We start from the raw sequence: 14,606 nt of genomic DNA, 5'->3' as shown, positions 1-14,606 counted from the left end.
GATTGTCGGGAGAAATATCAATAACCTCAGATATGCAGATGACACCACCCTTATGGCAGAAAGTGAAGAGGAACTAAAAAGCCTCTTGAAGAAAGTGAAAGACGAAAAAGTTGGCTTCAAGCTCAACATTCAGAAAACAAAGATCATGGCATCTGGTCCTATCACTTTATGGGAAATAGATGGGGAAACAGTGGAAACAGTGTCAGACTTTATTTTTGGGGGCTCTAAGATCACTGCAGATGGTGACTGCAGCCATGAAATTAAAATATGCTTACTCCTTGGAAGGAAAGTTATGACCAATCTAGACAGCATATTGAAAAGCAGAGACATTACTCTGCCAACTAAGGTCCGTCTAGTCAAGGCTATGGTTTTTCCTGTGGTCATGTATGGATGTGAGAGTTGGACTGTGAAGAAAGCTGAGCCCCGAAGAATTGATGCTTTTGAACTGTGGTGTTGGAGAAGACTCTTGAGAGTCTCTTGGACTGCAAGGAGATCCAACCAGTCCATTCTGAAGGAGATCAGCCCTGGGATTTCTTTGGAAGGACTGATGCTAAAGCTGAAACTCCAGTACTTTGGCCACCTCATGTGAAGAGTTGACTCATTGGAAAAGACTCTGATGCTGGGAGGGATTGGGGGCAGGAGGAGAAGGGGACGACCCAGGATGAGATGGCTGGATGGCATCACTGACTCGATGGACGTGAGTCTGAGTGAACTCAGGGAGCTGGCGATGGACAGGGAGGCCTGGCGTGCTGCGATTCATGGGGTCACAAAGAGCTGGACACAACTGAGCGACTGAACTGAACTGAATGGTAAGTAAAAATTAAATGCTATAAAAGTAATGACAATACCTATATTTTTATAGGGACATTTAGAAATTATTTCAAAACAACAGACTTGAACTTACCAATTCCCATAGTCAAAATCAAAGGCAATAGTAATTTCAGTTCCCTTTGGAATACTCTGTATAGAATAAATGTAAAGATGTATGGTTCCATCTTCAATTTCATGCCTCACCTGTAAAAGAATAATTTTATATCTCCAGAAGTAGTTTTGTATCTCTATAAATTACTTTCTATCTTTGAAGCAACTCATCTTGAAATTTTGAAAACTTTCTTTTCAAAGTAATTCAAAATAGAACATGGAAAATATGCTATTAATTGTAAGACTTGTACATTAAAAAAAAGACTTGTACATAAATCAGTGATTATCAACTGGGAAGGAGGTATACATCAGTGCAAGTTTGATACAGGCTCTGGTAGCATCAGAATGAAAATACTCTATTTCATCAGTTCTATGATGCACATTTTTTCACCTTTTAACATTTCTGAGTCAGAGTTTTACAACTGATGGCATCTTTGATTTAATGAAAAGAAGTAATGATACAGTTTATAAGTAAACAGTTAAAGTACGGTTTAACACTATACTTTTCTACAGTACACACTGTTCGAGGTACGTAGTCTACATGCATTAAATCCTTTAGTCCACGTCACATCTTTTTACAGATAAAACTGAAGCACAGACAAGGATACAAAGCTAGTTAAGTCAAATAGAAGACATGAACCTACAAGTCCGGCTTCAAACCCTACACTCCTAACTGTAACATTATATAACTATAAAATGTTTATTTTGGTATGAGAAAAAACAAACCAGAAATATTTTATATACCACTTCTAAATCACAACTAAAAAAAAAAAACTTTATAGAAGCACATATAAAATCAACTTTAGCTTTCAGCTTTGTCATCAACTTTGATCAAATCAGAGCATATATTTGACTCATAAATAGAACTTCCAGAACAGAGAAGTCCAATATTTTCTCTTAGAATGAACATCACTATTTCTTCAATGTGTAAAGTAACTGGAGACCTCACAGCCAGTATCATCTTAATTTTTGTAATGGAAAGATGCTAGGCACTAGAAAATGCATCAGTGGATTCAAACTGCTGATCTTTTTTGGCCACCAGACTTCTGTGCTTAATTTTAATACTCAGATTCCACACATTCCCTACCCCTGCCTCCCCAAAGGATTTATGTATGCTAACCTCTGCATTGGGTGTACAAGAACGCCTGATGAACCGAGCTTCATTCCCAAAAGTCCTTGCATCAACACACATTTCTAGGCCATGAAATTTAGAATAGAATAAAACAAAAGGGTATGGTCTACAAAAAAAGAAATGCATTAGAAACTATTAACATTTTGAATTTAAGAAATTCCTAAAAGAGTCATATTAAGTAGGAAGGCCAAGATTTGAATACAGCAATCTGATACCAGAATCCATTCTTAACCACTAAGCTAATTCTTGCTAATAAGATTTTTACCTGCTCCTATAACCTTACCTAAACCAAAGAAAATTAATTAGTTCAAGGTGGGAATTCAAACTGACAAACAATGATAAAAAGGGAATGACTACTGCCTTTATGTAAGGATTCATAATGAGATGTCATTAAAGTTTCTATCACTCCATTTAAGTGTTTGAGTCACAGCACTGTTTCAGATCAAACCTGTTAAGTAAAAGGGAAAGATTCTTGTATATCTTTTGTAACTTAAGTAACACAAGTTATAACAATACAAAATACTTAAGTAATTATAGTATATAGGTTGAGAATGTTATTTCCCTAGAGAGAGAAAAATACTTCCAGACCTTGGGGATGCAATGGCTATCATAAGATCACATCAATTCCCATCCCCCAAATCACAAATGATAGAAGAGGCCTCCAAAGTCCTTCCGGTACCAAGAAAGCCAGAGCTGAAAGTGGTGACAATAATGTAAGACTAAATCTAACATACTCTGATAAAAGAAGGACATGGTCACCAATGGTCTTTGCAGGTTCTAGCAATCCTAGATGGAAAGGGTTCCTTATAACATCAGGTAATCAGATATTTTCATTATACTATACTGCCACAGTTTAAGTAGATTGTTTTAAGACATCAACAAAATAGGATGGGTAAGATTCTAAGGAATGCATCTGCATCTTTTCTGTAGTTATATTTTATCATGGTTCAAAAGTTATCATTAGTCACTGTTCAACCACACTATAGTTTTAAATATTAAAATGATTACTTAGAGAACAAAATACACATTATAGTTAAATTAGTCAAAAATTTAATACTTAACTACAGAAAACTAATATGGGGAAATAAATATACCTCTTAAAGAAATATCCATTTGCTTCAAACTGTTCTCTCAACATAAACTTCCCTCTGTATTCAATGATAAGTGCATCAGGAGGCAAATCTTTTGCAGATTTCAGAATCTTCTTATTTTTTTGTATATGGCTCTACAATGGGAGAAAAGTTGAGATTAACTAAACCAGATTGCTTCTGCACTTTCCTGGTGGTACAGTGGATAACAATTTGCCCACCGGTGCAAGGGACACGGTTCAATCTCTGGTCTGGGAAGATTCCACATGCCTTGGAGCAACTAAGCCCAAGAACCACAACTACTGAGCCCATGTACTGCAAATACTGAAGCCCGCTTGCCTGGAGTCTGCTCAGCACTAACAGAAACCACTGCAATAGTTTCTCTTTGAGCACTGCAATGCAGAGTAACTAGAGAAAGCCTGTGTGCAGCAATGAAGACCCAGCACAACCTAAATAAATAAATAAAATAAAACCAGACTGCATTCAGTCTAAGTACTTAAAATACACAGTAGAAAACATTCTATCATCTTTTGTCAAATGATATACTTACCTCTACAGGAGGTTTGAAGATCAAATTGTTGGTATTCAAATCTGATTTAATCTCTTTTTTGTCATTTCCATTGCCCAATCTCAGAGCTATTCTTTGTGCCTCCCTCTGAACACCCTCACTATATTGGTTATTATTTGCCTCTTCATATTGATCCATCCATGCTTTGATTTTTGTCTCCCATCCAAAATTTGAAACATCAGACGAAGGATCAATCTCAGGAGCTGAGCCCTAAAATCACAGCAAACTGAGCATTAATATCTGGATTTTAAGTATTTATACACACAGACACATTATGACAATCTATATAAAAGAATATAAAACTAGAAATAATGATAGGCTTTCTAAGTAGGTCCCAGTGGGGGAAAAAAAAAAAAGACCACAAGTGAGCAGCTTACTACATTTTATACTGATGCCAGACACACGACTCGGAAAACTGAAGGAAGGGGAGTTAATCTGAACAGCTGAAACTTTTTACTACTGTAGCCAAACTGGAGCTATCAATAAAACTGCAACAACCCAAAACAGTCTATGGTTAAAAAAAGATAGCATATGAAAAACTTTTTTGAATCTACCAATATCTAGTGTATGCTCACAACTGTATTTAACCAGAAAAAAATTGCAATTATATGTAAACTATATGTATTGCATATTAAGTATAAACTTATTTTCTGATATAATACTTCAACTTTTACCATGTTTGTAACAAAAATATACTCCGGTACATTAATTTTGTGTAATTCCAAGATGTATAATAAATTGTCCACAAGATAAATTTTACATGAGAATGAAATGTCTCACAAAGTGTGAACAAGGACCTTTAAGCTTAAGTGCTTGTCCCCCTCCATATGCCCTTTTAAAACCTTTAAGAATGCTAAATGCTACACCACAGCAATATCTTTTTTGATCCACCTCCTAAATAATGAAAAATTTAAAAACTGAACCTAAGTGAACTTAAATGCTTTTGCACACCAAAGAAAACCATAAACAAAATAAAAAAGACAACCTATAGAATGGGAGAAAATACTTACAAATGAAGTGACTGACAAGGGATTAATCTCCAAAATAAACAAACAGCTTATGCAGCTCAATTGAAAAAAAAAAAATCAAAAAATGGGCAGAAGATCTAAATAGGCATTTCTCCAAAGAAGACATACAGATGGCCAATAAGCACGTGAAAAGATGTTCAACATCACTAATCATTAGAGAAATGCAAAGCAAATGAGGTTAACACCTCACACTGGTCTGAGGGGCCATTGTCAAGAAGTCTACAAACAATAAATGCTGGAGAGGGTGTGGAGAAAACGGAATCCTCCAATCCTGTTGGTGGAAATGTAAATTACTATAGCCACTATTGAGAACAGTATGGATGTTCCATAAAAAGTAAAAATAGAGCTACCATATGATTCAGCAGTCCCACTCCTGGGCATATATCCAGAAAAATCATAATCTGAAAAGATACAGGCACCTCATTGTTCACTGCAGCACTATATACAATATCCATGAATGGACAACCTAAATGTCTATCTACAAATGAATGGATAAAGAAGATGTGGTACAGTCCAAAATGAAATATTACTCAGCCCTAAAAAGAACAAAATATAATGCCATTTGCAGCAACAGGGATGGATGGAGAGACTGTAAGACTGAGCAAAATAAGACAGAGAAAGACAATTATGATGATATCACTTATATGTGGAATCTTAAAAAATGGTACAAATGCATTTATTTACAAAACAGAAACAGAGTCACAGATGTAGAAAACAAATTTATGGTTACCAAGGGTGAAAGGGTCAGGGGGGGAATAAATTGGAAGATTGGGACTGACATATATACTAACATAAAGCAGATAACTAAGAAGGACCTATTCAATATTCAATACTCTGGGAACTCTACTCAATACTCTCTAATGACCTATATGGGAAAAGAATCTAAAAAAGAGTGTATATATGTATATATAAAACTGATTCACTTTGCTGTATAGCAGAAGCACACCACAGTAAATATTCCAATTAAAAAAAAAGAATGCTAAATGCCAAGTAGTGGAAAGTTACAACCTCTCAATAGGTTTTATGAAACAAAAAGGGAATCCCTTTTCTCACTGGAATAAAATTTATAGAAAGGCAGAATTACCACATATTTAAAAAATTTATTAAAGCCTGACTCCCTCAGTTATTTGTAATCTCAGGATGAAAATGAATTAATGCACATAACAAAAACATATATTGTATCTTACTGATAGTATAATTCAAATTTATAGTGAATTTATAATAGATTTAACACAAACTTTCAATTAATCTGTTTGTAAATGCTGTTCTGATTTCTACAGAACTGAACATCTTTATGAGTAGATAATTTCCATAATGTTACAACCTGATGTAAGTATGAAATTTTAAAACCACAAAGATTTCAAGAAAATTTTTATATATGCTGTTAAACATGTACATGTGTATTGTAACACTTAACTAAAATTTACCATCAGTCAACCTTCAGTTCAGTCGCTCAGTCGTGTCTGACTCTTTGCGACCCCATGAATCAGTCAACCTTACGTATAAGTAAATAAACTATCACAAAAAGTATCTTCTCTATAATGAAACAAACTATAGTTAAGTTGTTCAGCTACTTGATAGGAGTAGGTTTATTTTACTAATTGATATTTTATGGACTCATATATTCCACATTAGTAATTGATCACTTGATAAATAATAGATTTTTTGTACAAATATGAAACATTACATATTTTGGCCTTTATTTTTATTTATTTTTCAGAGTTTTTCATAGTGAATATAGTTTATGTAATACAAAAATGTTTTTCATATATTATATACAGACACAAACGTCTACAAGCACTTTTTTTTAACTACCCGTTATTTATTTATATTGCGGTACAGTTGATTTACAATATTATATTAGTTTGAGGTGTATTATCAGTAATTCAAAATTTTTATAGATTATACTTTACTTAAAGGTTACTATATAATAGTGGCTATAACCCCCGTGCTTATTATTATCCTTGTAGATTATTTATTCCATACACAGTAGCTGGTAACTCTTAAACCTCTAACCCTCATCTTACCCTTATCCCCTCTTCTCCCACTGGTAACCACAAGTTTGTTCTCTGTAAGTCTGTTTCCATTTTGCTGTATTTATTCCTAGTTTAGATTCCGTATGTAATAACATAGATATGTCTTTCTCTTACATGACACTACATATTAATATTTTTATCACTTTTATTAAAGGAATCTAGTCCATTTAAATTTTCTTTTCTGTTCCCCTTTCAAAAAAACAAAAACAAACAAAAAACTCCTCTACAGAAGAGGATCAGAGCTCTTCTATATCTCTTGAACTTTTTTCATATATGACAGAATCACTTACTGGAAATGTAATGATCATAAACATCTTCAAGGAAAAGATTTTCAAAGATGCACAAAGCATTTTTAAAATTTTTAATTCCTTAGTCACTTCCTTACATAATAAATGAAAACATTTCAGTTAAGTAAAGATGCTCCTTCCTCATTAAGTCTGATATTCAGATTAGATAAAATGGAAAGAAAGGAAAACCACTGAAGGATCAATAGATCCAAGAGTTTAATATAAAACCCTTTTTCAGATCTCTTTACTCTGGCATCAGAAAAAATTCCATAAATACAAATTTAACATGGTAAATATAAAATACCCAACATATAAAGAACATTTTATAAGACTCTGGACTTGCAGTATTTTGAACAACACCATGTATTAACATTCTTAAGAAAGAATAATCATTTAACAGCTACTTAATGATCTGTTTTTCAGGAATATGGGATAATTAATAATTATTATACTTTATACTATGGGGACAGCAGATACAGTTTAACATTCTTCCCACATCCTATTTTAATATCTGCCAACTTGAGACACTTATTCTCCTTTACTACCTATCCTAGAAAACTAAGAGTAACACTGTATTGCTGACCTGTATCATCCAACACAAACCTATCTTTTAAGGGAAGGCAGAGTTGGACGATGGTGGGAGGGTTGGGGTGTGAGGGGCCGGGCTTGCTTCTCTCAGCAATCCTGGCATCTACAAAATTAAGGATGTATACTAATTAACTCAAGGTACAAGTAACAAGTTTGTACTTACATGGTGACTCTATGGTGATTTCAAAGTATTTTATAACCTACTGACTTGACTAAATCCCTAGAATTCAAACTATGCAGAAGAGCAAAATTTCAAATTTCAAGTGTGATTTTGCATTTATATGTCTAGTATACTATAAAAAGTGGCACTAGAGACATGGAATACAATGATAAATGAAAAATGAATCAATATTAGGAATCATTTATATATTTCCTTTTGTTTAATGTTAACTGTTAATAAACTCCAAGAATGGTATGTATTAATCCAATTAGAATTCTCTATGGTCCCACTTCTTCCCACTTCATTTCATAAAGGTAAAAGCAATGAAATGACACAGAATGGAGAGAGCATTAACGAAAGATTATGACCAAGCAACCACTTAGTAAGTTCTTAGATACCTGACAATTGATAAGGGCTTAATGTGTTTACCTTAACTCTTGATGATTTCCTAGATCCTTCACGAAAGGCCTGAAATAACACAGAATTCTGAGTTAGATGTTTAAAAACTGGATAAATTAATATTTAAGAATGAGCTCACTCAAGCTTTTTCTTGAAATTGCATAAATTACACAAAATATGGTAAAAACCAATATAGTCAGAACTAAGGGAATATTGAAGTAAAATCATCTACCAAGGACACTAAACTATTAAAAATAAATACAGACAATGTAAAAACATGAAAATATGTATATATATATAATGCTAAGAAAATGTCTAAATTTTCTATTTGCTCAATATTAAAATACAATCATGGAAAAACACCTGATAAAAGTTGGAAGGTATTAAAAATATTATAGTAGTTTTACATCATGAGCCAAGATTTGGCATGGGGATAAAACAATTTTGTTGTTACTTTAATTTTCTAGGTCAACTAGCAAGTAATATTTGAGCACCTATTGGGACTCAAATAATAGGCAATGTGGTAAACAGAATTATACTTAACAAATATTTAATGGGAACTCTCTATTCTGCCACATTCTAAAGTGGAATTTAAGACTCACTTCACCACTCCAACTCCACAAAGTTAGTGTATTTAGAGAGATTAACTCTGTATTTAGAGAGATTAACAAACATTAAACCTAGAGTAAGCACTATAGTTCCAAATTTAAGTTCCAAGTTTGTGTGTAGACTGTATGTTGGAAGAGAGCAAGTTTTGTTAAGAGAGAGGAGGAGGAAGAGAAGCAGCAGCAGTAACAGCAGCAAAGAATCTTCACATAAAACACGGAAAAAGAGCCAAAAACACAGAAAATGGATATGTTCAGCCATGTGGAATATTGAACACAATTCTGATACTGAAGTAATAAGAAAGAAGGCATGCAATAAAAAGAAAAACTAGCATACCACACTTGTACCTACTAAAAATAGTATGACATAAGACTGGTTTAAAAAATGTAAAATTAGGTCATGAATGTCAGTCGGATTTTAAGATTCTGGCTTAAATACTTTAAGTTCTTCACTATGATGGAGGAATCTATGAAATACCTCTCAACAGGGAAGGGCTTCCCAGGTGGTGCTAAGAACCCGCCTGTCAATGCAGGGGGTGTAAGAGACACGGGTTTGATCCCTGGGTTGAGAAGATCCCCTGGAGAAGGAAATGACAACCCACTCCAGTATTCTTGCCTGGGAAATCCCATGGACAGAGGAGTTTGGCAGACTAAGGTCCATAGGGTTGCAAAGAGGTGGACACAACTGAAGCGACTTAGCATGCAGAGAAGTGATATAAAACGATATTTGCAGAAAATGTCATAACCAAGTGCAGAATGACAGGAGTGGAAAGAGGATAAAGTTGGAGAAATTAAAGAAGGTATTACTATACTACTATGAGGGCATACTGCGTTTATAGAAGCAAAAATGAAGAAAAATAAGAACACAGCGAAGAGACATTCCAAAGGAAAAATCAATAGTGAATGTCAAAGACTGAAGATGATTTACAGATTTTAAACCTGCATAATGGCTGTGCAGCTGAAACAAAAGAAAAATCTGAAGTATGATGAAAGAAGATACAAGTTTGGTTTACAGAGGAAACACTGAACGAAAATAATAAAAGAACATTCATAAGTAATATGTGCTGCCAATCATTTTGTGAAAAAATATCAAGTTTAAAAAATTCAAGTAAAATTGGGAAATTTTAACCATTAATAAAATTTTAAAACTCCTAATATACGGGTCACAATACACAATCTATGTCTTTAACAGTGTTAACACTTCATGTCAAAGCTCTGAATTGCTAAAACACCAACCAACAACACCTTACTAGGTGTTTATGAGTATTATTTTTAAATGTCATCTATCCAGAATGTCTACTGTGAACTCCATTCACATTTTTAACAATCAGCCATAACAACAGGTTGAATAAAAAGCAAAATTAGATACATCTTTTTGCTATGTATTTTTAACTACATATTGCCCCAATAGTAGTAAAAACATAACAGCAAAGCAAACTAGATCTTTCTGCCCAGTTCTTAAGATTTTTTTTTTCCTAATCCTTATGAAGTATTACTAACTCAACATGAGAGAAAAAAATCGTTAAAACCTAAACATGACTTCCTAAATTGTAAAACGCACTTAATAGATGATCTCTTCTTCTGTACATTACACTCTGAGATGATGAAAGTAACAATGAAATAAAGCAGAATGTGATTAAGTGCTATAATAACAGGTTCAAGTGCCATGGTGAAATACAAAGAAAGATGATCATATTTGATAGGAGAAAAGCAAATTTCATTGAAATAGTAGTGCTTCAGATGGGCCTCAAAGTAGAATAGGAGTTTAAAAGATAAAGATGGAGGAAAGAATAGTCTAGTAATGAAGGGAGCAGTGTAAGTAAGGATAACATGTCAGAAAACAGAGGTAGAATTTGGTAATAGTTGTATAGAGAAGCAAAATTAGAGAGCTGTATATGTGAAGACTATTAGAATCAAGACTTATTTTAAATAGAAAGGTGAAATTAGAAAATGGAAAAATGTATTTAAAAGTACATGCTGCCTATTAAATAATCAAATATCATGAAGAATTATTCCAAAAAAACCAGTGCTTTTTGGGGGTAAAACTTCATTTTATATCTAGGTATAATTTCACTCTTTACAGTTTTCTGCCATATCCTGGTGGTATTTTAATACAAAAACTTAAGTGAGAAAAGTCTAGATATAAGAAACTCAACAAATGTATACCTTTATTAAAATGATTACACATGATTCAGAGACAAACAGCTACAAACCTCTACCCATTTATAAGCTACTAAAAATTTAGCACTCTTACTTCTGTTTTATAGAACAGCAACCTTCACTAAATCTTATTTTATCTTTTGCACTTCTGTAACTAGTTTCATCATAGTGATGATTTCAAAGCAGTCTGCAAACATTTTTCTCTACTCCATTTCAATCTTGAAAACATTAAAATTTTTTAATGAGTTTTTTTAAATTAAACTTAGATCCTGCTACCTTTTCTAGCTATTAATACTATCCACAATTCTCCTGTCTTTCCTGTAAAACTGTCACTTTCTATGTAGTCATCTTCAAAAGAGAAAAAAAAACTTACTTTTTTACATTTTGAAATATTTTGTTCTTTCTCCCCACTTTTTTTCCTTCTTTTATCATTAACCTTAGAAACTCTTGAAGCAGTTAAAGTAATCGATGTTGGGGTATGCTGGAATGCAGTATATAATTCCACAGGAACCTCATCACCACTCTCAGTTGCACTGGTATCACCATCTTCAAAGGCAAAATAAAAATTACTGCATAAATAATATTTCTATTTCAAACAATAAAACTGCATCATTCTATATGACAAACTATTATTTCTCTATCTTTCTGAAGAATAAACCTTTTCCCCCACTTCCTCACTCATAGTAAGACACAGTTAAATGCAAATTACAAATATATTTCTTATACATTAAACTAGAAAGGATACAAAATGTGACAAGGTACTCAGATGGTGTGACCATGGGAAACAGAGCTACAAACATTGCCAGTGTCTGTAATTAAAACTTCTTTATGAAGGGGAATGAATTGAGCTATATCTAGCAAAATTCTATATACACTTACCCTTTTCACCCAGCAACCCCATATCTAGGGATCTATCCAAAGATAAAATGGGACACATACAAAAAAAACACAAAACCACTTTTTTTTTTAAAGGGTTTCACTGACCTTCCTATTTGTAATAACAAAAACAAGACAAAACAAAAATGCTAGAACAATTTAAATATTTATCAAACAGCTCAAAAAACATCGTTATTCAAAACCACTTGTATTGATGTCAACATGTTTTAAAAGCCGCAGTGAAAGTTTAGCATATGTTACACCTTTAAATCCTATTCCTAAAAATAAAATAAATACTATTTCATGTGATCAACTAATGGATCGCCATCTTTCTAAAGAACAAACATATTTTACTTCTTTAAACCAAAAGGTTATCTATGTGCAAGAAAATATGATTTAAAATTTTTATTGTTTTCCATATTTTCTAAAATAAACATTACTGTTCTATAAAATCTATAAAAAAGGATTACCTGAGATAGTAAATTATACATATAACCAATGTTCATTAGCCAGGAGTTTATATCTGACTAAAAACATGCAGGCCACTTATTCTCTCAGTCATACTAAAGTTCATTTATTATAGATCCTTTTTACCTACCTGACATATTTTCCCTTTTCCGGCGTTGTAGTAGCACCGCCCTCTCTTTATCCAAACTCCTATATTAAAATATTAACATATTTATCAAGCTTTCATAAAATTAGATATAAAGCAGATGTGTTTTAAATGTGATAAAAACTTTATAATTTCTCTAGTGTTCTTATTGAAAAATGAACAATATAAATTATGTGTACTATCACTTGCCTTGCAGTTTAGATTTGATTAGCATAATTAGCAGTAGATGCCAATTAACTGACTCTGTTGTGTTAAGAAAACAATTTTTTACTTAGAAAACCAGACTCCTCCGTCCTTGGGGATTCTCCAGGCAAGAATACTGGAGTGAGTTGCCATGCCCTCCCCCAAGGGATCTTCCCAACTCTGGGACTGAACCCAGGTCTCCGTTATTGCAGGCTGATTCTTTACCATCTGAGCCACCAGGGAAGCCCTACTTTTCCCCAAACTGAATATTTAAAAGCAAAAGTTTAGGGGGGAAATGGTAATATAATTATTGCACTATTACTATCTGCCTAAATTATTTCCATTTTTGAAATGATAAACACTAAATATTTAACAACTAAAATATTTTATTAACCTGTTCCAGCCTCCACTCATGAACTAGAGCATCCATAGTAATTGTTTTATTTGCCCCCCTCACCACCCTTGCAATGTTTTCACTGTCTAAACTGATTAGTCTAAAGGTCAAATACCTAGGTACAGTTATTTGGGAGAATAAGGGCTTTAGACTGAAGTACCTGCTACTCAGACTTGCCTTAATGTCTAGTAGGTCAAAACTATCCTAGCATTACTGATAATTCTAGTTATCACAGAATGACAGCCAGTTATTGCTGACGTGACTATCTTCATTAATGGTCAGTTTTTAGCTAACTCTTACTGAATTCATCAGCAGATATTTACTTCATGATTAAAAATAAAAGAGTCTAATACGTTAAAAAAAAAAAAACTATCTGGCAAAAGGCTGCTGCTTCTAAGTCACTTCAGTCGTGTTTGATTCTGTGCGACCTCATAGACGGCAGCCCACCAGGCTCCCCCATCCCTGGGATTCTCTAGGCAAGAACACTGGAGTGGGTTGCCATTGCCTTCTCCAATGCATGACAGTGAAAAGTGAAAGTGAAGTCGCTCAGTCTTGTCTGACTCTTAGCGACCCCATAGACTGCAGCCCACCAGGCTCCTCCGTCCATGGGATTTTCCAGGCAAGAGTACAGGAGTGGGGTACCATCATCTTCTCCCCTGGCAAAAGGCTAGTAACTATTAAAAGGTGAAACAAAGTCACATAGAAAAACCTCACTCATAACCAGCGAAAAGTATCACAGTGAGATTACCATTTCTCATTTAGTTAAATCAGCAAAAATCCAAGTCTGTCAAAAACTCTATTGTGAGGTGGAGGAAAATAGGCATGCTTATCCATGACTGGTGGAGATTCAAAATGGAATAGTTCCTACTGGAGGGTAGGTGGTATCAGACAAAATTTTACACATACATTTTTACTGAACAATCTCACTTCTGTTTGTAATTACAAAAGACTGGAAACAACTCAAATGTCCACTCAAAGGGCTGTCTAAAGTATACAATGTGTAAAAGACGGAGCATCTCGGGTTACAGGAAGAAGTAAGTTAATTTCTACATTATTACCATGAAGTGATCTTCAGAACAAATTTTTAAGACAAAAAACTCCTGTGGCAAAAACTCTATGTGCCATTGCTTATCTTAGTAAGGAGGGGAATACAAATATACATGTTCATATCTGTACTTCTCTGGTGGCCCAGTGGGTAAAGGAGCCACTTACAATGCAACAGACCTGGGTTCAATCCCTGTGTCAGGAAGATCTTCTGGAGAAGGAAATGGCAACCCACTTCAGTATTCTTGCCTGGGAAACCCCATGGACAGAGGAGCCCGGTGGGCTACAGTCCATGAGGTCACAAGAGTTGGACATGACTTAGTGACTAAACCACCACCATGTGCATATCTGTTTCTAATATTATAACAAAAATTGGAAGGAATAATTGATTTTTTAAAAAATTGTTACTTTCAAAGTCAAAGGAATAGGAATGATGGGACTACTTCTTACATAACCAAACAAGCATATGACTATACAAGTAAGATATAAAAAGTAATTCTTAAAAATAAAATTATTACTCATCC

The 14,606-nt window shown here is 33.8% G+C and overlaps 1 protein-coding gene across 16 annotated transcripts in view; it reads right to left on the bottom strand.

The window, feature by feature from the left end:
• The window catches only part of KMT2E (lysine methyltransferase 2E (inactive)), a 93,257-nt gene that overhangs the window by 32,078 nt on the left and 46,573 nt on the right, over positions 1-14,606 (bottom strand). For all 16 annotated transcript variants that reach the window (XM_060414663.1, XM_042249185.1, XM_060414669.1 and 13 more), the window contains 7 exons: positions 12,447-12,505; positions 11,346-11,518; positions 8,238-8,276; positions 3,692-3,919; positions 3,148-3,278; positions 2,042-2,159; positions 905-1,014 (listed from right to left, as the gene is read on the bottom strand). In XM_060414663.1, the coding sequence (XP_060270646.1) occupies positions 905-1,014; positions 2,042-2,159; positions 3,148-3,278; positions 3,692-3,919; positions 8,238-8,276; positions 11,346-11,518; positions 12,447-12,505 (858 nt within the window). The remainder of the gene's footprint in view (positions 1-904; positions 1,015-2,041; positions 2,160-3,147; positions 3,279-3,691; positions 3,920-8,237; positions 8,277-11,345; positions 11,519-12,446; positions 12,506-14,606) is intronic.

Source organism: Ovis aries, chromosome 4 (assembly GCF_016772045.2).
Source record: "Ovis aries strain OAR_USU_Benz2616 breed Rambouillet chromosome 4, ARS-UI_Ramb_v3.0, whole genome shotgun sequence".
Taxonomy (NCBI): domain Eukaryota; kingdom Metazoa; phylum Chordata; class Mammalia; order Artiodactyla; family Bovidae; genus Ovis; species Ovis aries.
Note: the sequence above shows the minus strand (reverse complement) of the source record. Positions and strands in the feature narration are given on the sequence as shown.